The following is a 24,155-nucleotide window of genomic DNA, read 5'->3' on the forward strand; positions in this document are numbered from 1 at the left end:
TGAATAAAGCTTTAGATGTTTAGGTTAGAAAGCCTTTAAAAAAAACAGCCTAGAACCTTACCATATTAGCACCCAAAAGCTGGACTTTTCGCACACTTATGCTCACCACCTCAGGAGGCTGCGAGAAGAAATGTGGGGGGCCACGGCACTCGCGCCCAATCAGGGCAACTATTGAATTGCTCCGTCGGGCACTCATTATTAGATTTGCTTACATTGTTTTGTGAATGATCAGCATGAGAACAAAGTTACCAGACCAGGAAGAACAAAGAAGTTCCTTGTGGTTATGTCAGATGTTCTCCCCAGCCAATAAAGCACCAGATTCATAACAGATTCCGCCACAGGGTCTATGGTCAAACCGGCCACATATTTACTTATTTTATGATGCAGGAAATGGTTTGACTATTACTATGGGCACCTTTATCAGACTTGCATCATATACAAACAAAAGACAAACTAAGCTGATCATCTCAACTATTTGAACAACACATTCCTTCAATTACCTAACTGACTACATTCATTGTGAAAGCATGCATGTGTCCAGTACATGTGACATAGTAATGGAAAAGGAAGTCTTTATCTTGGGAATCATTTACTCAAAATTTAAAGGGGAATACCACCTTCAGTCAGATTTCTCTTCCTAGTTAGGATATAGCAACAAAAGAATGTGCCTGGAAACTGTTGGCATACATTTGTATAAACATACAGGAAAAGAGAAAAGAGCTTAAAATAACTGTAAATAATGAATGCAGTAATAAAAGACAATAATAAATTACATAACATAAAAAACACAGAATAGCACATGAGATGTGGAAAAAGAAAAAAAAACTTAAAAATTATTTAAAAATTAAATGCGGCTAATTATGCCTTTAAATACCATGTGATGACACCTTTGTGTATGTACTATAAAGTAATACTGCATCTCACTGAAAAAGTGTTGCAATCAACATCAGCAAGTCTCCTGTGTCAGTCTGTGCTATGTGCAATTCAGATTATAAAAGTGAGCCACAATGTGGCAACATTAAATGTGCTGGTAAAACTAAACTAATGACATGAAAAAATATTTACTTTACTCCTATAAACTAGTAAACAAACAATACATCAATCCAAGCACCATACAGCTTTCAAAGCCACCTAAATACATTTAAACCAATTATAGGTCTAATAAGGATGTAAATCAGTAAACACATATCCAGCAGTGATTAATTTACACAACAATTAAAGAGAGAGAAACTTTTTGTCTACATGACATTAGGGACTATACTATATCCAGTGCACAGCCATAGAACAAAAGCCCCAACTTTCACTTGGGATAAATCAATATTGTTCCCATTTTGTGCCACCACACAGATAAGGTGTGATTAACAATAAGGTATGGTTAATAATGACTACATTACCATCACCTAAGTACTGTAGATGCCCTACCCTCTCCTAGCACACAAGACACAACAAGAACAAGTGATGGGATGGTTGTAGTGCTGATCAGGAGTGATTCACAAGGCAAGTCCCTTCTTGGGACATATACACTTAATAGTCTGCTCTGCTTCCTCTCACACACACACACACACAACACAGTAAATTACACACATACTTTTAGACTTTATATTAGGTGCACAGGCCCCAACACATACTCCAGAATATTTACAACCAGAGGGCCTGCAGGTGTACCCATGACAACAAAAGATGAAGTATAAGTTAACTTGAAAAAAATGCTAAACCGATAGATGAAACCCTGTACTCTGTGCTCATTGCTAGCAGAACATTTCAGGGGTTTTCTGAAAGCCTCCCCGAAGCATAGCTTACAACATTCCTAATAAGCACAAAACTCCCTTATATCTTGCAGAGTGCTGACGCTTGTGAACGTCGCAGGTGGTGTTGATCTCTGCAATGTTGAAACTGCAAAGCAAATGTTCATTGGGTAGTGTCTGTGGTACAGCTCCATTTGTTTATATCAGTTTTGGGACAAATCAGCATGAAAGCGCATTTACCAGACATGGAAAAACCTGTGTGTATATGAACCCTAATATTTTCATAATTACAGGATTGTTCAAATGCCCTGAGAATAGATCTACCTCCTACAGACCAGAGGAAAAAGGTTAGGAGTCTGAAAGGTTACAGTCTAGTATACAGTATACTGTTATACAGTCTGAGAAGTCAGACATTGATTCCCAGCATGCTCGACTTGCAGGAAGCTTTCAGAGAGCCTGTAAATAGACAGCATGACTGGCAGTCTCGTATTGTGGCTGGACACTTTCCATTCATACTCTTACCAGCAGCAACCCTCCCCTATTCAGTCACCTATATGGGTGGGCAATGAGTAGTGCTGGATTCCACGCTTACGTCTTCGTTCCACTAAAAGAAACGCATGAAAAAAGGAAAAAAAAAAAAAAAAAAAACTTTTCCTTCTTGTAAGGGAGAATTTGATTACCCATTCTTATCCTTTATGCTTTACTGTACACATAGGGGCATATGTATCAAAGCTTGATGTGAGAAAAAAAATGTGAAATATATATATCACCAATCAGCTCCAAATTATAATTTCTTAACCACAGCATGCAAAATGTAAGTTAGAAGCGGATTGGTTGGTGATATATATCTCACATCAAGCTTTGATACATATGCCCCATAGAAAGGTCAAACCTTTTGTGTGGCAGTATTTAGAGAGGCTGGCCTACAACAAAGTGATGCAGTGGCCTTCAGCACATTTCTATATGAATGTACACATCAACCAATAAGGACGGTAATGTAAATAATGTAGTACTGAGCAAGCTGTTAAAAAATTGTTGGTGGTACGCTAAGGGTTAAGTAAAAATGTAGATGCACTCTTGAGCCTTATATTAAATTATATGCAGTCTACTTCTTACCACTGATACATTTGTGGAACATGATTAAATAAGGCTGCAAAGGCAAACTTTGTGCTTATAGAGATCAGCTGTATTATTCACACAGTTCCAGGACACTTTCCCTCTGTTTAAGCAACACATTGCAAGATGCAATGTACATTACCTAGAGAGCAAAGTGTCTGCCTTATATAATAATTTTATAAGAATGTTTAATTGTGTATGTAATGGTAAATAATAATGACTATATAATAAAATTAATATGGAAAAATAACGATGCCATTATATAGAAAGCATCGGAGTGATAGAACCGCAACGTATCTTGTTCAAAATAACACATTGAGGAACCATGTAGCCCCTTAGCACTTGCTAAAAGTGTTAGGTCTTCTTTTCAGTATTTAATAAACAGCAGTAAACTAAGATTACCGCAATTTGTTACTGTACTGCTTATGCCATCTATAGATGGCGAGAATAATATGGTCCCCATTGCAGACAATGGGAACCCAGTAACAGCCTTTCCGGCTTCAGCGAAGTCTTCCAGGCATTGCAGTCTACAGCTGGTGAAAGTGTCATGTGCAGACAGGCTGGCTGGCACGCATGTGCATTATACAGTAGCCAATCACAGGCAGCTGAAGGCCGACAGCAATGGAGCAGGGGATATCACTTAACGTGTAATGTTAAATACCGATAGTATATTCATTAGTATCACTGTGATACTAAACAAAATATGTTGCTGGTATTAAGGTTCGTTGCTAAATGAGGCCCTAAAGTTGGAGTACACACTAGACGATATTTTGCATTATTCGCCCGATTTCGACGCATCGGAACGACAAATTGTGTAAAATATGTCCAAATCGTGAGTGTCCACTCATGATCACGATGCGCGTACCCACGTGTCATCCGTCGTATCTTCAGATCATACCTATAGCAGGCAAGATCTGCCAATCTCGTAAACAACGCACTGGAAATTGTACAATAGATCGTTGGTCAGATTGGACACTTTTTAGCACCATATTTTGTACTGGAGTGCCGGGGAGAGTTCAAGGGAAATCGCTAACAATATTGCATTGTGACCAAATCGTCTAGTGTGTACGCACCCTAAGAATGGGGCCTATTTTGTCTACAAGCTCCTCCCCCAACCATCACAAAATATTCGTTTAGACATTTTTTTTTACCCTTTATGCAAAAAGGTGCACACCTAAGATACACACCTAACCTTACGAACGAAAACAAGGCATATTATAGTTTTCACAATTACAAAGTCACATTAGTGTAATAATTTTATAGTTGCTTATACAGTGGTGAACAAAATGGTGAAGTATTAGAAATGACAGAAAATACACTGACTTACCCAGGACTGTATTGTACAACTGCAATGACTTTCATTAACGGTTTTTTTTCCTCTTCTACTTTTCTCCTATAATAACAAGTATAATGTGTTTCCCATCCAAGAGGCTGCACATGTCACTCAGACAGTCTGGCATGCTACTAGTAATTCCATGGACACCTCCCAGGCTCCTGCGTTACACCCTTAGCCACTGTGTAATGTCAGTGCAGAACATGCAAAGGTCCCTGCACTCTTATCACACGTATGTAGTGATCTCCCGGCACCAGGATAATACAGGTCCCTGTAGCGGTGTTATTACACTGCCTGCAGACAACACCGAGAGGAAGAAGTTATCTGTCAGCCACGGGTGCCCGGTCCACTGGGGGAAAACTTTGTGTGCATGGAGCACAATCCGGTCTCCTGATCCCTCACCCAGCCAGGTCTCAGCAGCCCTGTTTCCCTGAGAGGATGTACCCGGCGGGGCAATGGAAGTGGTTACTCACTGCAGGAGGAGTGCCGCTGCTGATCTCGCACACAGAGCAGGGCAGGGCGTAGCTGCTGGCTGTCCCGTATTCCCATGGAGGAGGCAGCGGAGTAAGACAGAAGCTCCCGCTGCTGGACGTCCCTCAATTAGGGCCTCCGCTCACACATTCCTCTGCTGCACGTCAACCCGCTACGGAATGTCACTGCTCCGGCCTGGAATGTGGAAGCTGGTTCCCGGCCAGCAGCAGCTCAATGCCCCCCACCCCCACTCATCATCATCCGGGAAGGGGGAGGGGTGTCCCAGTCACCTCTCAGCTGGAAGGGAGAGGGCGGGCAGGGTACACACCTGTGGCTGCTGCTAGGAAGTCTCTTACAGGGAACTCAGGTCAGCCTCATCCAATACCAATGGCACTACAACACTATTCCTAATTACATAATAATACAGGGTGTAGTCAGAAGTGTATGCAATAATATGATGTCTGCTGCAAAACTAATAGGGGTGTGGATAGAAGCACGATCTATACTAAAGTACATTCAAAAAGTCAGATCCATTTTCCATGGGTGAGTGTGAGAAGCATGGGCATATATATATCTATATATATAGATATATATATAAAATATGGTTGCACACCTTGCACCCATAACCACCGATACAGCTGTAATCAATGTGCAAATGTTGCAGGCACCTTTTTCCTGAAGACCTGCATATGTTCAGTAGAGAAATCTCCAGGAAAATGGCGAGGGCACAAATTTTCTGGCGCTCAGTGTATGCGCAGTAGACTCAAAACAAGAGTCTACTCAGTGCATATAGAGGCCCACACACACTGCACATGGGGGCCCCTCCTCTCTTAAACAGGTATGGTAAGAACTTACAGTGGTTCCAGCTTTTTCTAGTCATTTAGGCCCCAATCCAAGTAACACCCCCACCGTCGTGGCCCTATCTCGCCCCAGATTTGTGGATGCCTATGGGGCTGCAAATAGGAAACAAAAATTCCGGCATAACCATAATTGTGGTATATAGCCGCACTTACACCCGCAAGTAAATCATGGGTAATTGGGTTGAGCTCTCAGTATGGATTCGGTTTTTCAGGTTGTGTGTGAATTGAGTGTGGATGAGGCTTTCCAGCAACGTGTGAGAGAATTTAGCTTTTTCAATATATTTTGTATTGATCCACATTTCTCTATATGTATTCTGTATGGATCCGGCTTTGACCCTCAACCATTACAGGGGACCTTATCAACCTTATGGTGCGTATACACGATATGACTTTCATGAACAATATCGTTCATATTGTTATCGTTCACTTTTTTGCAGTCACCAACCTTACGACCAACAATACACATTCCCGCATGGACGATAAAGATAATCTTTCATTGTCCATGCATTCAGGCCAACTTGGATGATTTCGTCAACTTTGCCCGTTCAGAAATGTGGCAAGATGACTTCACCGAAAGATCTTTGAAAGATATCTTTGTCGTTGGTGGTACAGATCGTACCGTGTGCATGCACCATTATAGGGCTAGCTAGAGTGAATGGGCCCTTTCTTGTGACCGTGTCACCTGGTGAACAGGAACAGACAGGCTGTGAAGCAGTGTGAATGGAGACTTGTTTAAGGCCTCAGTACAAACTATAGCTTTATGGGAGGTGCAGCCATAGCTAAACTGCTGAAGTTTTTTCATCCCCCTGCTTTCTCCCAATGTACCTCTGTAATGTCATTAACATTTCCTTTCAGTAAAGCGTGCTTTTAATGGCTGCTGATAACAATAATCTCCAAAGACATACTTCTCTAAACACAAGCTGTTTAACTTCTCTGTTTATTAATATGCAGCTTTAATTGCTTTGAACAGATTTACAGTAAACAGTCTTGTAAAGAGATCGTACAAGTTGACAGTGTGTTAGATGCATGTGATGACAGTTTTTTTTTTCTGTAAAAGTTAAGGCATCTCAATTAAAATGTACACTATCAAAGTGTGTAAAGAAATCAGTAAATATGTTTTCTGTGGTGTGTGTGTGTATGTATTAGGGGTGAGCGGGTTCGGATTTCTGAAATCCGAGCCCCCCCGATCCGAGTCCAATCCGAGTCAGGCTCGACTTTTCCCGCCTGACTCGGATCTGATATCGAGGCAAAACGTCATCATCCCGCCTTCCGAGTCTCGCGGGTTTTGGATCCTATATAAGGTACCCGCGTCGGCGCCATTTTCTCACTCGGCTGTGGACAGTGAAGAGGGAGGGTGGGAGTTAGGGCTGTGTAGTGTAGTGTAGTGCTGCTGTTGTCCACTACTTCAAAGTCCATAGGGGCTGGCTGTGTTGTGCTGTGCTGCTGTTGTTAATAGGGGCTGTGTCCACTACTTCAAAGTCCATAGGGGCTGGCTGGACTGTGTTGTGCAGTCAGTTCTCCATAGGGGCTGTGTCCACTCCAAAGTCCTGTGCAGTGTCCCAGTCCTAAAGGGGTGCTGTAGTGTTGTCCAGGGGGTGCTCTGTCCATCAGGGGTGCTCCCCCCAAGTGCTAAAAAAATAATATATTTTCTGTGTTTGTGAATTGTGTGCGCAGTAGCCGCACGTGCATCAACAAAGTAGTGCCAAGCGTGCGCCTGTGTCACAAGTAAAGGGCCGGCTGGCTTGACTGTTAAAGGGTGCTGTAACCCCCGAAAGTACACTCCAGTCCAAACCAAAAAAAAAATTATTTTCTGTGTTTGTGAATTGTGTGCGCAGTAGCCGCACGTGCATCAACAAAGTAGTGCCAAGCGTGCGCCTGTGTCATAAGTAAAGGGCCGGCTGGCTTGACCGTTAAAGGGTGCTGTAACCCCCGAAAGTACACTCCAGTCCAAACCAAAAAAAAAATTATTTTCTGTGTTTGTGAATTGTGTGCGCAGTAGCCGCACGTGCATCAACAAAGTAGTGCCAAGCGTGCGCCTGTGTCATAAGTAAAGGGCCGGCTGGCTTGACCGTTAAAGGGTTCTGTAACCCCCAAAGTACACTCCAAAACAAAAAAATATATATTTTCTGTGTTTGTGACTTGTGTGCACTGTGGCTGCACGTGCATCAACAAAGGAGCAGCGCCAAGCGTGCGCCTGTGTCCCATAAGTAAAGAGCCGGCTGGCTCATTTCTTAAAGGGTGGTGTAACCCACAAAGTGCACTACTCTCCAGCAAAAATAAAAAAATATTTTCTGTGTTTGTGTGCGCTTTAGCCGCACGTATATATCAATATAACATAAATGGAGGACCAAACTTTCTCCGATAAAAATAAAATAGGGAAAGATCAAGAACCACTTCCTCCTAGTGCTGTTGCTGCTGCTGGGAGTTGTTCATCATCCCAGAGAGGAAGTAGGAACATCACTACTTTTACTAAACAATTGACCCTCCAACAGTCCCTAGCGATGAGGATGAAGTACGACAGCAGTCATCCTGAAGCAAAACGTATAACTGAGGCCTTGACTGCTATGTTGGTGTTAGACGTGCGTCCGGTATCCGCCATTAGTGCAGTGGGATTTAGACAATTGATGGAGGTAGTGTGTCCTCGGTTCCAAATCCCGTCTAGATTCCACCTGCATCCTTAAAGCAGCAGCGACAAGCGTGCGTCTGTCTGTTAAAGGGTGGTGACACCCTCAAAGTGTGCTACACAAACAATTAAAATATTGTTCTTTTTTTTTCTGTCTTTGTGAATTGTGTGGGCTGTAGCCGCACCTGCATCCTTAAAGCAGCAGCGACAAGCGTGCGTCTGTCTGTTAAAAGGTGGTGACACCCTCAAAGTGTGCTACACAAACAATTAAAATATTGTTCTTTTTTTTTCGGTCTTTGTGAAATGTGTGGGCTGTAGCCGCACCTGCATCCTTAAAGCAGCAGCGACAAGCGTGCGTCTGTCTGTTAAAGGGTGGTGTAACTCTCAAAAGTGCTCCAAAAAATAAAAAACTATTTTTTTAATGTGTTTGTGACTTGTGTGGGCTGTAGCCGCACTTGCATCCTCAAAGCAGCAGCGACAAGCGTGCGTCTGTCTGTTAAAGGATTACATCGGTGACAGCATCCAAGTAGGCATGTCAGACAGTCCGTACCTGTACTGGCAGGAAAAAGAAGCAATTTGGAGGTCCCTGTACAAACTGGCTCTATTTTACCTGAGTTGCCCCCCCTCCAGTGTGTACTCCGAAAGAGTGTTTAGTGCAGCCGGGAACCTTGTCAGCGAAAGGCGTAGGAGGTTGCTTCCACAAAATGTGGAGAAGATGATGTTCATAAAATGAATTATCAACTCTTCCAGGGAGACCAGCCTCCAGAACGTACAGAGGGACCTGTGGTTCCAGCAGGGACGAATTAATACTCTGTGAGGATGAGGATGTACACACTGAAGAGGGTGAGGAATCGGTGGATGAGGAGGATGAGGATGACATCTTGCCTCCGTAGAGCCAGTTTGTGCAGGGACAGATTAATTGCCAGCTTGTTTTGTGGGGGCCCAAACGAACCAATCATTTCAGCCACAGTTGTGTGGCAGACCCTGGCGCTGAAATGATTGGTTTGTTAAAGTGTGCATGTCCTGTTTATACAACATAAGGGTGGGTGGGAGGGCCCAAGGACAATTCCATCTTACACCTCTTTTTTTTCTTTGCATTATGTACAGTTTGGGGCCTAGTTTTTCAAACTGCCATCCTGTCTGCCACTGCAGTTTCACGCCTAGATGGGTCACGTGTTTGTGCCGCCCCCTCGTGTCGCTTAGCATAGTCATCCAGCTACCTCGGTGCAACCTTTTGGACATAAAAACACTATTGTGAGGTGTGAGGTGTTCAGAATAGACTGGAAATGAGTGGAAATTAAGGTTATTGAGGTTAATAATAGCATAGGAGCAGAAAAACCTACAAATTCTGTGATTTTAGCTGTTTTTATGCTTTTTTTCAAAAAAATACAGATCCAAAACACAAAACCCAGAACCCAAAACACGGAAGGGTGGTTTTGGCAAAACCAATCCAGATCCAAAACCAAAACACAAAACACGAAAAGTGGCCGGTGCACACCCCTAGTATGTATGTATGTACGTACAGCACTGTCATAGCCTGAGTACCACTGAGCAACCTGATACACGCATTCCCACAGCTGACCTGAATGACTTTGCTGCAGCACATTACTTCATATATTTTATGGCTCACATATTGTTACATTATGTTATACGCTACAATGGCAACACATGACAGATAAAAGTAGAATTGGAGCCAGCTCCACCCCTCAAAATTACTCCATTGAGATAATATATGCCACTTATACAATGATTTTTATGTTCCCTGGATCAGTCTCTTCTTACATGCTACCAGCTGCTGCTACACTGTCAGTATTATGCTCTGAGTGTGGCACTTGGCAGTGATATTGCAACCAAGCACAACACTCAAGCTAGGTACCTATTTGCCAATAATCAGGTGATCGGCCTCATTTATTGTATAGTGTGTATGAACTAACGTTTCAGTATTTCACCAATAAAACAGAAGACATCCACAAACACATTCCTTCAATGAACTGATCTATCGGTCAAGACCGAAAATCTTGGCCTCAATTTCCCGATATCGAGCAGTGTGTGTGAATTCTCAATAGTCTGCCCATATTTCCTACTAGCTGTGATACCCGGCGTTGCCCTGGTTGAAGACTGGACCCTGAAGTATACCTGCAGCCTTTATTTGTTTACATTGTCCTAGCCTATAACCTCATTCCATTGATCCTAAAAACGACCCCATTGATGCAAACAGTGACGTAACCTCTGTGGGTGGATGGGGTACAGCTACTATGCTGCTCAAGCTGCCTCTGTGGCCTGCCGTTCCCTCTGCACCCAATCACGCTCACAAGGTGGGCTGGTCCAGTCAGAGCCGCCAAGGGGACCCTGGGTGGCAGCGGTGTTGATTTGGTTCCGGCCCGCTAGCTGATTACAGCTGGCACAACGGCAGACAGACATGGAGAGACAGCGCCGCCAGGTGCGAGGCAATCAGAGCTCGCGGACCGGCAACCAGTCAGTAGTAGCAGATCTTAATTGGCTGCTGGTCCGCGAGCTCCAATTGGCTCGCAACCGACACCAGATTGAAATTGCGCTGGCACTGTCTGTTGCTGCCAGCCAGTGCGCCAGCTGTAATTAGCTGGTGGCCCGGCACCAAATCCACACCTGCTGGCTGCTGATGGCACACAGGAGAAGGAAAGAGGCTGCTGGAGGGACATGGGAAGGTGAGTTGCAGGGGAGGGAGGCATAATGTGTAAGGGGCATTACTATGTGGAATAATGTTATAAGGGGCATTACTGTAAAGCATAATGTTATAAGGGGCATTACTGTGTGGTATAGGACCTCATTCAGAGCCGCTCGCAAAATGCGAGCGCTCGATCTGTAAGAGGGCGGCCGCATCTAAAAAATGATCCGGCCTCCTGGCCGCTCGCTAGGCTGTGGGTTACCACCCACAGCCTTAACGAGCGACCAGGTTGATGGTCGCGATGGTCAAGACCATCACGACCAATGGGGCTTGCGACGAGACCCTTGTGGTAGGGTCTCGTCTGCCGCAAGCCCCAGAGAGCTTTCGGCTCTAATAGAGCCGGAAGTTCTCCCACTGCAAGCAAAACATCGACCCGCTTGCGAGCGGCTCTGAATGAGACCCATAATGTTTAAGGGGCACTACTATTGTGTGGAATGGATTATTTGGGGCACTATTACTATGTGGCTTAATCAGCAAAGGGCATTACTGTGTGGTATAATGTGTAAGAGGCATTACTGTATAAGGGGCACTACTACTGCATGGGATAGTCCGTATAAGGGTACTACTGTGTGGCATAACCTGCATGGGCTCTGTGTGGGGGCAAATGTATGGTGTTTTTTTTACCTCTTGGGGAGTCCTTTTAAGATCTTGCTATGTGGCCCACAAAGTTCTAGTTACACCCTTGCATGCAAACACAGAGGGCTGACTAATATATATGGTCACTTTAAAAAGAACTAAATATGAACTTGCATTAGTCATAAAGTTTGACACTTGCTCAGATGGAGTTTAAAAAGATACTTTTTTTTAGCTTTCACATACATTTTTGTCAGACTGCCAATTTCCACTTGAGCAAGCCCTTGAACTTGTAAGTGTGCCCATTTATAGGTATTGTGTGACAGTGTGTGGCCCCGATGAAGTTCAAACCTAGGCAAAAACCTAATCTTGTTCAAACTATACCACCATGCCAAATTTGGTGGAGTTAGGTCCAAAACCCTGGCCATGCATAAAGGAGAAACAGACAGAAGATCAGACAGATAAGCTTTTTGCTTATAATATAGATGTTTTCCCGTCACTATGTCATGCTCCTTGTGGGGAGACATATGCAAAATCAGTGTGGCGGAAAATCGGTAGATTCTAATAAAAAAAATTGTATAATGTGTACATATATTGGAGCTTTGAATTTGCCGAAAAATCGCCCCGTTTGTCGACCCGATCAAAAAAATGGACAGTGTGTACATAGTTTGAAAGTCAAAGGGGCCAAGTATGACACTCCCACATGTTATGGTTGGATGGGAAAGTTGCTTACCAGTGCGGAGCACACTACGTCAGAGCGGCATGGTAGTTGAGTTGACCAGCCCTAATTATGCACACCCATATATACTATATGAACACACTGCTGTTAACTTTCTTATTTATTATTATCCTTTATTTATAGGTGCCACAAGGGTTCTGCAGCACCTTACACAGTACAGAAACAGTATGAACAAAACAAGAAAAAAGTGACTTACAGTACAAAACTTTGCAAGATATGGAGAAGGCTTTTAAACACAGCTGCAGCAATTCATAATTCCAAAGGGTTGGTGCCGCTGTAGGCAGTGGAGAGGAGATGATGGTATAAGTGAGGGAAGGAAAAGCACATGCGGGCAGAGGGTCCTGCTCGTGAGAGCTTACAATCTATAGGGAGGGAGCAGACAAGGTAAATCAGTGCTAGGACAAAAATTGGTGGCTTAGGATGAGATGTGATAGACTTTGGTAAACAAATCCGTTTTGACAGCTTTTTTTAAGCTTTACAGAGTGGTGTGATAGGTAGAGGGAATATTAATATAAGCTTTAATTCATAAATTAAAGTTTTAAAAAAAAGTTTATTTTTCTTACTAAGTTAAGCTTTTTCAGGTGACATTTCTCAAGGACATTCAAGATATTAGAATGGTTTCATAGAAAACCGCTTTATAATGGAGGGGGCTACTCATCAAAATACATTGTTTAGCTTAAGAGAATGGGCCTGTACAGCCGGTGTTTAGCTGCTGTACATTGTTTAGCTTAAGAGAATGGATGGTCTGCAGGTGACAGGCAAATACAGGACAGAATGGCACCAGGAAACAATCCCACTTTACCTGTACTGCTGACAATGAAATTGTAGACCTGTAGTCTCTCAATAAGAGGTTTACAAAGGTTATCAGCAATCCGCTCAAACATGCGCATGTTTAGGACAGGGGTGTGAAGTGACCATCAAAGTGCTGAAGTGTGTTTTTATCTTCATTTACTTCACTCCTATGCGGATTATTATTGAACAATGTTACCTGTACACACCAAAAATTTGAAAACAATGCTCTTATCAGCAGGTAGTGTTTTCTAGTCTTTCGTTACAACTTTTCACACGGCCACTATAGAAACCTGGCCACTAAGGTTAATATCTGGATGTTCAGCCTGATCTCTGAATGGCTAAACATTGCTGTCCAGTTAGTGTGGTTAGACTATTGCTGCACACACCTCACTTTCCGTAAAGCTGCCCCATACTGTTCATTACATTTTATCTTGTGATTTAAACAAAACTGGCCCAAAATAGCTTGCTGTTTTTCTTACACACAAATAATGATCCTATTGATTTTGAGAGACACATTATTGTCCAATAGTGTATTATTCGAGCTGTGATAGTGGTATTTACATAGCAGATCTGTTGTCTTATAAAAGATCAATAAAAATAAACTAATCTGCCTGGTCAATAGTATGATCTGAAGGTGGACTTTAAAAGTACATCACCTGTCCAAACCTTATTACACAATCTGCAACATTCAAAAGCAAAGTTAATAGTAATGTGCAGTAAACATGACTGTGAGCTACTAAAGGGCTTTAAATATATGATCATATTAGAATTGGTATTTTTAACCTTATTAAGAGTCCATGAAAACGGGATGTAATCAGCATCCCAGCGATAGGGATGCCAGTGATCAGAATAACCGGTACTGGAATCCCGACAGCAGGTCAAATCCTGGCTCCAGAATCCAGACGGTAAGTACTGCTTACTCGGGGGAGAGTTAGGGTAAGGCTGCAGAATTCTGACTGTCAGGATGCCGATGTCAGTATTCTGACCACCAGCATCCCGACCGCCAGGATCCCGTAAGTATCCGCATAAACGCAATGTGGAGAAAGTGGATGGTGATTAGTATGTTTCACCTGTGGTGTCGCTGAGTTTGGCAGGAGGGGTTATCACATTGTAACCTGTCACTCAGTCCAAGACGGTTGGTGGTTAGGTAAAGACATGCACAAAAAATTAGATATCAATGTTATGACAACATGATGGCACTACCCACAAATGTCCTTCTAAGTAAGACACTAACAGATATGTTTAGCAAACATTTTTTTACTATACAATTACGAAAATTCACATTTACACATGTTCATCACATTATTGAAAGGTTATCCACAGTAAGAAAAATGTGATGAGGAGATTTTGCAAAAATCTCCTCCCTGTCTAAAAAATGGCAACAGGTCCGGCCCATTACAGCATTAGCCAATCTGTAATGGGAAATGCAGTAATCTGCAATGCATCAATCTGCAATAGTAAAATGTATTCAGAAGAAGCCCCATATAAATAATGTTATCTTCAGAGGCTTTCTCCCAATATGCAGGCAGAGAGGATCTGGGATCTGTGCAGATCTCTTCCCCCTCTCTCGGGCTGCTCCTTCCCAGCCAAAATACTAACACAAAACAAATGAGCGATAAAATAAAATAAAACAACAACATAATGTACTTACCTTACAAATCCAGGGACCAGCTGTAGGCAGCCCAGGCCCCTTCATTTATGTACGGAAGCGGTCGTGGGGGCACCCGTATGTCGGATAGCGATACGCATGCCTCATTCAGCACATGCACATTATGAATGCATGGATGTCCAGTCTTTCAGATTTGCAAAGACTGACACGAAAGGCTTGTCCGCAAAGGGTAAGTATTCGCAGGGACAGCGGTTTTCCATAAATTTCTCTCCCGGCACTCCTTCACTAATACATTCTGGAATAATGTTTATATATAGCTATGTGATTTGTGGCTGTATTATACCCTGCCAATCCCACTGAAATTACGATTATGATAAATATGCCCCGAAGTACATCTATGTCTTCCTGTTTTGACTGGTTAGCACTGAGGGCCGTGGGTTCAACTTGACCAGGATAATGTCAGTGTTGTATGTTTTCCCTGTGTACCGCAAGATCCATTGGGCACAGGGACTGATTTGAATGAATAAATTAGGCAAAATAAACCAGGTCAGGGCCGACTGGGGCTTGCAGCTCTACAACAGCTGGAGCACCACCAGTTGCCAAATGTAATGTACACTATGCTTTACAACATTTTCAGCCACAAATAATATTGACCATTACAAAAGCAGTTACTTACAACACAGTACTATGGGTGCACAACACTATCATCAGGTTAATAGGCCAGAGTAGAACCAATGAGTGATTGTCTGCCATCATGTTCTGTACTCAAACTCCACCATTATAGTCAAGGTTTTAAGGATATCCATGCTTGAGCACAGATGACTTATTAGTACTTCGGTTAATTTGATATAACATCTGGACTCAAGCATGGATATCCTTAAAACCTGGATTGTAATGGTGGAGTTTTCTCATTTCTATTTTAGCGAGGGGCACTGCTACACCAACAAGTTAGGTTCCTTTCTAATGACTGAATTAGTAGCGTTGTTAACACACAGAACATTTCACTTATTTTCAGTTTGGAGTTTTATCAAACAATGGGGTTTATGTATCAAGAAGTGGACCAGTGGAGAAGTTGCCCATAGCAACCAATCAGCTCCTACCTATTATTTTATAGACTGTACTTGATGAATGCTACTTCAAAGCTGATTGGTTGCCACAGGCAACTTCTCCACTCCTGTTACGGCTTGATACATAAACCCCAATATGCTAAAAAAAAAATAATGACAACCTAAACATTAACTCTGTACTGTTCAGTTACAAGTATAATAAAGGAAGCAGCTGATGGGAAGATGTGCTATTCTGAGTTCCCCTTCTGTTGATGCACCTCTCAATATCTTCCTAACTGACACGCTCCAATCAAGCCCTGCCCTGAGGATTCCTCTGTGTCTTCACTGACCTCTTCATAGCTAAGTTACACTGCCATTTCTCATATGTTCTCCCGCTGACTGCTCTACAGTATTCAGTCACAACCCCTTTACCCTCCACTGCCATTCTCTGTGTGTCGTCTCCTCAGATCTCTGAGAAACCAGTCTCCAGAATGCACGCTCCCCCTCTCCATTCTGTTCAGTTGGTGGTGTCCTGTGGTTCCTGCTATTATTCTCTTTCTATAACCAGTCACTGGGAGAGTTTATTACTCCAAGTATCTTGGGTTAAAAATATATCTTTCCTTCTAAATGATGGGCTAGGGATGCACGCCTCCCATTATGTACAGTGTACGCCTGTGTTTTAAGCTAGTAGCAGTGCTAGAGGCAGCAACTACAGCAGCACTACTGATTGCAAATAGCACGAGGGAGTGGCAATGCCAGAAGAAAAGCTTATACTACTGTTCTATTCCAAGAGAACAAGGTTTTGATATTAACAGGTGCTCCTGCCACTGCTTTATAGTCAGCGCTTCCTTCTGTGCTTTTCAGCCATATATTTACATCCATCAAACAGAATTGTTACCATCATTGCTTTTAGAAATTGCATAACGCTGGTCTCTGGCTACAACAGTATAAAATGCAAAGGGTATACACAATTAAGCAGTTTCATAATCAGACCAACCAAGATAAAAGAGACATAGCTGAAAAGCACAAATGGAAGCTAGTGTTGCTGAAGAGCACGTGTACTGTACATTGATAAAGTCACCTGCAGCTGGACAGCCTCTCTAAACATTCAACCGCTTGTTACTCATTGTGTATTACTGACTGTATAGCACTGTGGAATGTGTGCCGCCTCATAAATAAACATTAAGGGTAATGATAATTTGGCATCTGTAGGTATGGTTTCATTATTGCCTTTGGATCCTATTTTACTCATTCTAATGTTTGTAAAAATCTAAAGTATTAAAGGCTTCTGTGTAAAATAACACAAGTACATGTTTAGTAAATTTATTAAGGAAAAGTAACAAGTTATGTTTTCCTTTGAACCAATTTCCTCAACCCAAAAATAGAGTTGCCCAATAATTCAAACTAAGTTTAGAGGAGGTTTTGTAACATCAGCTTCCAGAAATAGATTTCTGTAAAATGTAATTTTCTTGCTGTAATAGTGTTATCTCTTAAATGAAAATGATCACTGCAAAATAACAAAAGTCTTATTCAAGTGAAATCACACTGCTACATGTGACCCTCTATCATACATATAACATAAATCAGCTAACACCCGGCCTACACGATAAATATTTGCAGACTGGAATGCGTTATCTCCATGTCAGCAGAGCTGTAACATGCATGCTTAGAGCAAAAGGAAACTGCTAATTACCAATCTTGTATATATTCTACATTTTTAAACAGTAAATCTGGGTACACGCCTTTGCGATCATCAATTTGAGATGTTTTGATCAACTTCACTCCCGATCGGAAGTCCCAGCCACAGTGCCGATACATGCATACACACCTATACCAATCATACGTGTGACCTTCGATCCCCAACTGCCAAAATATCGAAAGAAAATTATTATACCACCCACAAAGGCGGCGCTGCTGCTGGTGTAACATCTCAACAATGGTGGAAGATGCGTTCACACTGGGTCCGATCTGGCCCGGTCACATTGGATGAATATTAAACTGCACATAAGATGCAATCCTTCAATCCGACCAGTGGTCATCCGACAAAACATGATCGAAGACGTGTACACACTATTGCAATATCGAAATAATGTGTTGAAATCCAAAGAACGGGCATACGATTGTATAGTTGTAAACCCAGCTTTAGGTCTGCTGTATCATACACTGAGGCTGGGAATAACAGGTCACAGTGTTATTTATTTATTTTTTTACATTATACAACTTAGTAATGTATCAGCGAGTGGACTGCTGTAATAAGACAATAAACTCATCAAACTAAACAGTTCATAATTATATGCAGTCACAAATTACTGTTATTTATTTTCTATGCCCATATAAAGGTCTCATCTACAAGCTAAAAGCAGCATAACTTTAACCTTCAATGATTCACTTCTGCTAATGAGTCATTTACACTGAGAAGTGATCACTTTTTATTCCAATGCTCATGGATGATTTGTAGACCTGAAGTAGTAATGTTACCTCTGACACCCCAGATAACATTGATAATGTGTGGTTTTAGTAGTGGGGAGATGCAGAGCACAGAAAGAGGCCCATAGAGATAGAAATAATATGAGATATGGTAAGAACTTACCCTTGTTATCTCTATTTCTACGAAGTCCATAGGGTTCCACAGGATACCTTGGGGTATAGGTGTGACGTCAGTCGCAGGGCACCAAAGAGTTAAGCTTTCAGCCTCCCAGGATGCACTAGGTCCCCCTCCTATACCCCGCCCCCGGGCCAAGGCACCTCAGTTAGTTACCAAGCCATAGGCCGGAGGAGGAGAAGGAAGAGAGAGAACAAAGATCTGGACACATACAAGAATCACATTCTCACCAGAGGGAGACGGAAAACCGGTGACCAGAGCAAAGCCCATCTGCAGCACAGGTGCGACAGGGCGGGAGTCCTGTGGAACCCTATGGACTTCGTAGAAATAGAGATAACAAGGGTAAGTTCTTACCATATCTCATATTTTCTACTTCAGGGTCCATAGGGTATCCACAGGATACCTTGGGGATGTCCCAAAGCAGTATCCTTTAAGGGTGGGGACGCTCCTGTGCAGAAAGGAGAATCCGCCGCCCGAAGGAAGCATCCTGAGAGGCGAAGGTGTCAAACCTGTAATACCTCACGAAGGTATGGACAGAAGACCACGTAGCAGCCTTGCAGATCTGAACTGCTGAGGCACCACGTCGAGCTGCCCACGAAGGACCCACAGACCTAGTGGAATGAGCCTTCAGAGAAGGAGGGACCGGTAGGCCTTCATGAAGATAAGCTTCAGAAATAGCCATACGGATCCAGGCTGCCAAAGTTTGCTTTGAAGCAGGCCAACCCTTTTTACAGAAGCCATAGAGGACAACAAAGCGTCCGACTTCCTAAACGAAGAAGTGCGGTCAACATAAGTCCTTAAGGCCCGCACAACATCCAAAGAGGCCTCACCCACGGAAAGACCCGGTGAGTTAAAGGCCGGAACAACTATTTCCTCGTTAACATGAAACTGGGAAACAACTTTGGGAAGAAACTCGGGCCGAGTGCGGAGCACTGCCCTGTTCCCATGAAAAACCAAGAAGGGGGTCTACAAGAAAGAGCCCCTAACTCAGAAACACGTCTGGCCGAAGCAACGGCCAGAAGGAAAACAGTCTTAGCTGTTAACCATTTAATATCCACTAAGCCCAGTGGTTCAAGCGGCGGTCCTTGGAGAGCCCTCAGGACCACAGCCAAATCCCAAGGCGCCACAGGTGGAACAAAGGGCGGCTGAATACGGAGAACACCTTGCATAAAGGTGCGCACATCCGGGATTGTAGCAATCCTACGGTGAAACCAGACAGATAGGGCCGAAACCTGTACCTTCAAAGAAGCAAGGCGAAGCCCATGATCTAGTCCCGCTTGCAGGAAGGCGAGAATCCGAGACAGACGAAACTCCCGCGGTGCATAACCTCTCGGTCGACACCACTGGAAGAACGTATGCCACACGCGATGGTATATCCTCGCGGAAGACGGTTTCCGAGCTCGTAACATGGTACGCACCACAGAGCTGGAAAACCCCCGGGACCTTAGCATGGCCGTCTCAACAGCCACGCCGCCAAAGACAGCCGAGTCAGGTCCGGGTGAAGACAAGGACCCTGAGACAGAAGGTCCGGTCGTAGCGGCAACCGCAGAGGACTGTCCACGGACAGACCCTGAAGGTCTGAGAACCAGTGCCGTCTGGGCCACGCGGGAGCTATCAACAGGAGCGTCCCTCCTTCCTGTTTGAATTTCCGGATTACCCGTGGAAGAAGGGAGACCGGAGGGAACAGGTATGCGAACCGGAACGTCCACCGGACGGACAGAGCATCCACCAGAGACGCCCCTTCGTCTCTTGTGCGAGACCCGTACACCGGCAACTTGTTGTTGTGCCGGGACGCCATGAGGTCGATTTCTGGAAGACCCCACCTGTCCACCAGTAGTTGAAAAACGTCCGGGTGCAGGGACCATTCCCCTGGATGAACGTCCTGGCGACTTAGAAAGTCCGCCTCCCAATTTAGCACTCCCAGGATGAAGACCGCTGATATGGCCGGAAGATTGCGCTCCGCCCAAACCAGGATCCGAGAGACCTCTACGAGAGCCGCCCGACTGCGAGTTCCTCCTTGCCTGTTTATGTAGGCCACGGTGGTAGCATTGTCCGACTGGACCTGCACCGGGTGACCCTGGAGAAACCGCTGTGCCTGCAGGAGAGCATTGAAGACCGCACGGAGTTCCAAGATATTTATTGGAAGCTCCGCTTCTGTCGGCGTCCACCTGCCCTGGAACAAGTGTGGACCCGAAACTGCTCCCCAGCCCCGAAGACTGGCGTCCGTTGTCAACAGGACCCAATTTGGAACCCAGAACGGACGTCCCTTGTTGAGGTGGGTCGTCTTTAACCACCACGCAAGGGACAGGCGAACCTCCGGGGTGAGCACAATCGTCTGGAACTTCAGAGACTGAGGCAGTCCGTTCCACTTGGACAGGATCAGGTGCTGCAGAGGTCTGGAGTGAAACTGGGCGTATTCCACCATGTCGAACACCGACACCATGGAGCCCAGTAACCTCATCACCGAGTGTAAGGACACCCGGCGGCTGTGCAGACAACTGCGCACCCTTGACTGTAAAGCAGAGATCTTGTCCTCCGTCACGAAGATCCTTTGCTGTCCCGAGTCCAATAAGGCTCCAAGATGCAGAATCCTCCGAGACGGGATTAGAGTGGACTTCTGCCAGTTGATTAGCCAGCCGTGCCATTGCAGCAGTGCAATGGTCAGGTCCAAGTGGTGTAACAGGAACTCTGGAGATCCTGCCACCAATAACAGGTCGTCCAAGTACGGCAACATGCGGACTCCTTGCAGCCGCAGAGAAGCCGCCATGACCGCCATCACCTTGGTGAAAACACGTGGTGCTGTCGCCAGGCCAAAAGGTAACGCCCGAAACTGGAAGTGGTCGCTGCGGATTGCAAACCGAAGGAACTCTTGATGGCGCAAAAGAATAGGGACATGCAGGTAAGCGTCCTGTATGTCCAATGACACCATGTAGTCCCCAGGTTCCAGCGCCAGAATGATGGACCGTAGGGTCTCCATCCGAAACTTCGGGACCCGCAAAGACTTGTTGAGTGCTTTGAGGTTGAGAATCGGACGATATGACCCATTGGGTTTCTGTACCAAAAATAGATTTGAATAGAAACCCTGGCCCCTCTGGGAGAATGGAACAGGCACTATAACTCCAGCCTGGAGCATAGTGTGCAATACCTTCCGCAGCTCCGTAGCTTTGTTCCGGTCTGATGGTAGACCCGTGGTGAAGAATCGAGCCGGGGGTCTGTGCCGGAAGGAGAGGGCGTACCCGTGGGAGACCACCTCCAGAACCCAAGTGTCTGTCGTAGTGAACGACCAACACCGGGAGAACTGCAGCAGGCGGCCTCCCACCCTGGGATCCCCCAAGGGGAGACCCGGACCGTCAGGCCGCAGGCTTGTCATCTCGCTTGGGGGCCGGACGTCTGGTACTCCATGCCTGTTTCCGGGGCTTGACCGATTTCTTAGGGCCAGCCTGTCGAGGAAACGACTGTGGTTTGGGCCTGCCCTGGGCCCTAGATGACCGAAAGGACGATGGTCCAGAACCAGAGGGAGCAGCGGCCGACGGGAGACAAGCAGATTTGGCTGCCGCCAGCGTGGCCACAATCTTATCCAGATCCGGACCGAAGAGAACTTCTCCGGTAAACGGCAACGCTTCCAGACCTTTCTTGGAATCTGCGTCCGCCTTCCAGGATCGCAGCCACAAGGTGCGACGAGCAGCTACCGCTGCTGAAGAAATTCTAGACACCAGAGTACTAATGTCTAGAGCCGCCTCGTTGATGTAGGTGGCCGAATCACGGAGATTGCCAATCAACTCCGCCTGATCGGCCGGACAGTCGGATTCAAAAGAAGCCTCTAATGAATCCGCCCAGCGCTCCATCGCTCTGGCAACCCAGCAAATGGCCATAGCCGGCCGTGCTGCCCCCCTGCAAGGGAATAAGCGGACTTCAGGCAGATTTCTACCTTGCGGTCCGTAGCATCCTTAAGGGAGGACATGGATGGCATCGGCAATGTGGCACTACGGACAAGACGGGTCACGTGAGAATCCACCTGTGGAGGGGATTCCCACTTAGCAAAATAATTATCCGCGAACGGATAAGCCACCGCCAGGCATCTCTGCGGCTGGTATCTTTTGCCAGGTTGTTTCCATGCCTCCTCTAAATGGTCCACCAACTGACCCGAAAGAGGAAAGACTGTGGCATCGCCCTTCACATCTTTGAAAAAGGCATACTTAGTTTTAGCCGCTGGGGGAACTTCGTCCTCAATCACCAAGGCTGTGCGGACCGCCCGAATAAGTCCAGGAATATATACTTTGGACTTAGCATCAGCGTCCTTAGTATGGAGAGGTTCCTGATCGTAAGGATCCAGAATCTCCCCATCATCAGACGTCCCTTCGTCATCCTCATAAGGAGCGGACAGAGACGCCACCGGCCTTTTATGAGGCCGCATCACAGACTCCCCTTGCAACACATCCGACAAGTGCTGTACAGAACTCGTCAGGGAGTTAACCCACGCTGGCTCCTGAGAACCCGGGAGCGGGGAAATAGGGAGACTGTGGGGTACCACCAATTGTCGTGGGAACCCCTGCATGGGTGACGACACCACAGACTGCTGGGACAAACCCATCGGAGTAAACGCGGGCTGCGGAGCTAACTGGCCCACTAAAGCTGTTAACGCCTGAGCGAAACAAGCCCAGGGCGGCTCCTGTACCGGTGCTGTAACCGTAATAGGCCGCGCCATGGACAAACACTGCCGGCAAAGGCCCTCCGCGCTACCCTCCCCCTCCGCTAACGGTACTTTGCACGTGGTACACTGTAGCCGGAGGGGAAAATCACTTTCAGACATGATGGCACCACGTATGTGACCTCTCTCACCAATTAAGTATTAAATAGGCGAGAGACCACCCTGCAGCACCGCACCGCAAGGGCTTTAGCAGAAAGAACAGGGACAGTAATAAAGCTGACAGTTTAGAGAAGAAAAGTTACAGGCAGCGCTAGCACAGTCACATACAATGCAGAGAAATAACAATTCCTGCACTAACAGCGCTGATCACTCAACTACACAGACACAGGGCCTGGTAGGACACAGCGCTGCATACACAGACCTGAGCCACAGCGGAGGAGAGGTATGCGGGGGGACCCAGACCACGATGCTTCCTTCCAGACTTCCAGCAGCGTTCACCATGCGTTGCAGAGAAGATGGCCGCCGAGGAGCAGAGAGAAGCTGGCCTGGGGGAGGAGCGCTGACACAGGACCAGTCAGCACAGTGCAGAGAGGGCTGTGTGCAGCGGGGGAGGCGCCGGCTGTGAGACAGGGAAGGCGCGCTCCCCTGGCATGCATTTAACCCCTGGGACGCCGCAGCGCTACCGCTCTGCTGCGGTCCGCTGTCCCAGGGGGTAGTGGAAGCGCAGGTTGGTCGCCTGGCTCCACGCTGCAGCCAGTCCCCAGGGAGCCCCCTGCCTGGGAACTTAGGACCATGTGATCAGCGAGGACCCACCGCGGGACCCCGCTGCTTACCTCAGTCCCCCTTGAATCCGGCCATGGTCCGGAGCATCTGGGGTCACCGCTAGCTGTGACCCCAGACGCCCACCAGCATCCCCGGATCAGTACCGGCGTTCTGGTACCGGCGGGGTGTAGGGAAGACAGCATGGACGTCAGAACTGACTGTCCATGCTGTTCATCCAGATGTGCAGCCACAGCTGCATGAAGAAAAAGCTTCAGGGGCTCTTCTAGCCCCCACTCCAACAGGTGCACCCGACTCCGGCCGGGCACCAAACTAAACTGAGGTGCCTTGGCCCGGGGGCGGGGTATAGGAGGGGGACCTAGTGCATCCTGGGAGGCTGAAAGCTTAACTCTTTGGTGCCCTGCGACTGACGTCACACCTATACCCCAAGGTATCCTGTGGATACCCTATGGACCCTGAAGTAGAAATAGCGACTAGTTAGAAAAAAATAAGTTAAGAAAAGAAAATGCAGCTA

At 45.7% G+C, this 24,155-nt stretch overlaps 1 protein-coding gene across 6 annotated transcripts in view; it reads right to left on the reverse strand.

Annotated features, from left to right (window-relative positions):
- RAPGEF2 (Rap guanine nucleotide exchange factor 2) overlaps positions 1 to 24,155 on the reverse strand; it is a 364,888-nt gene that overhangs the window by 140,222 nt on the left and 200,511 nt on the right. Inside the window, exon 1 of one of the 6 annotated variants that reach the window (XM_088475302.1) lies at positions 4,189 to 4,945. The exons of the other annotated variants lie outside the window; for them this stretch is intronic. Coding sequence (XP_088331428.1) covers positions 4,189 to 4,223 — 35 coding nt within the window. The 5' untranslated portion in view covers positions 4,224 to 4,945. Of the gene's footprint in view, positions 1 to 4,188; positions 4,946 to 24,155 lie in introns of those variants that run through there. 6 annotated transcript variants of the gene reach the window in all.

Source organism: Taudactylus pleione, unplaced genomic scaffold (assembly GCF_031769625.1).
Source record: "Taudactylus pleione unplaced genomic scaffold, aTauple2 ptg000170l, whole genome shotgun sequence".
In the NCBI taxonomy this organism is placed as follows: Eukaryota; Metazoa; Chordata; class Amphibia; order Anura; family Myobatrachidae; genus Taudactylus; species Taudactylus pleione.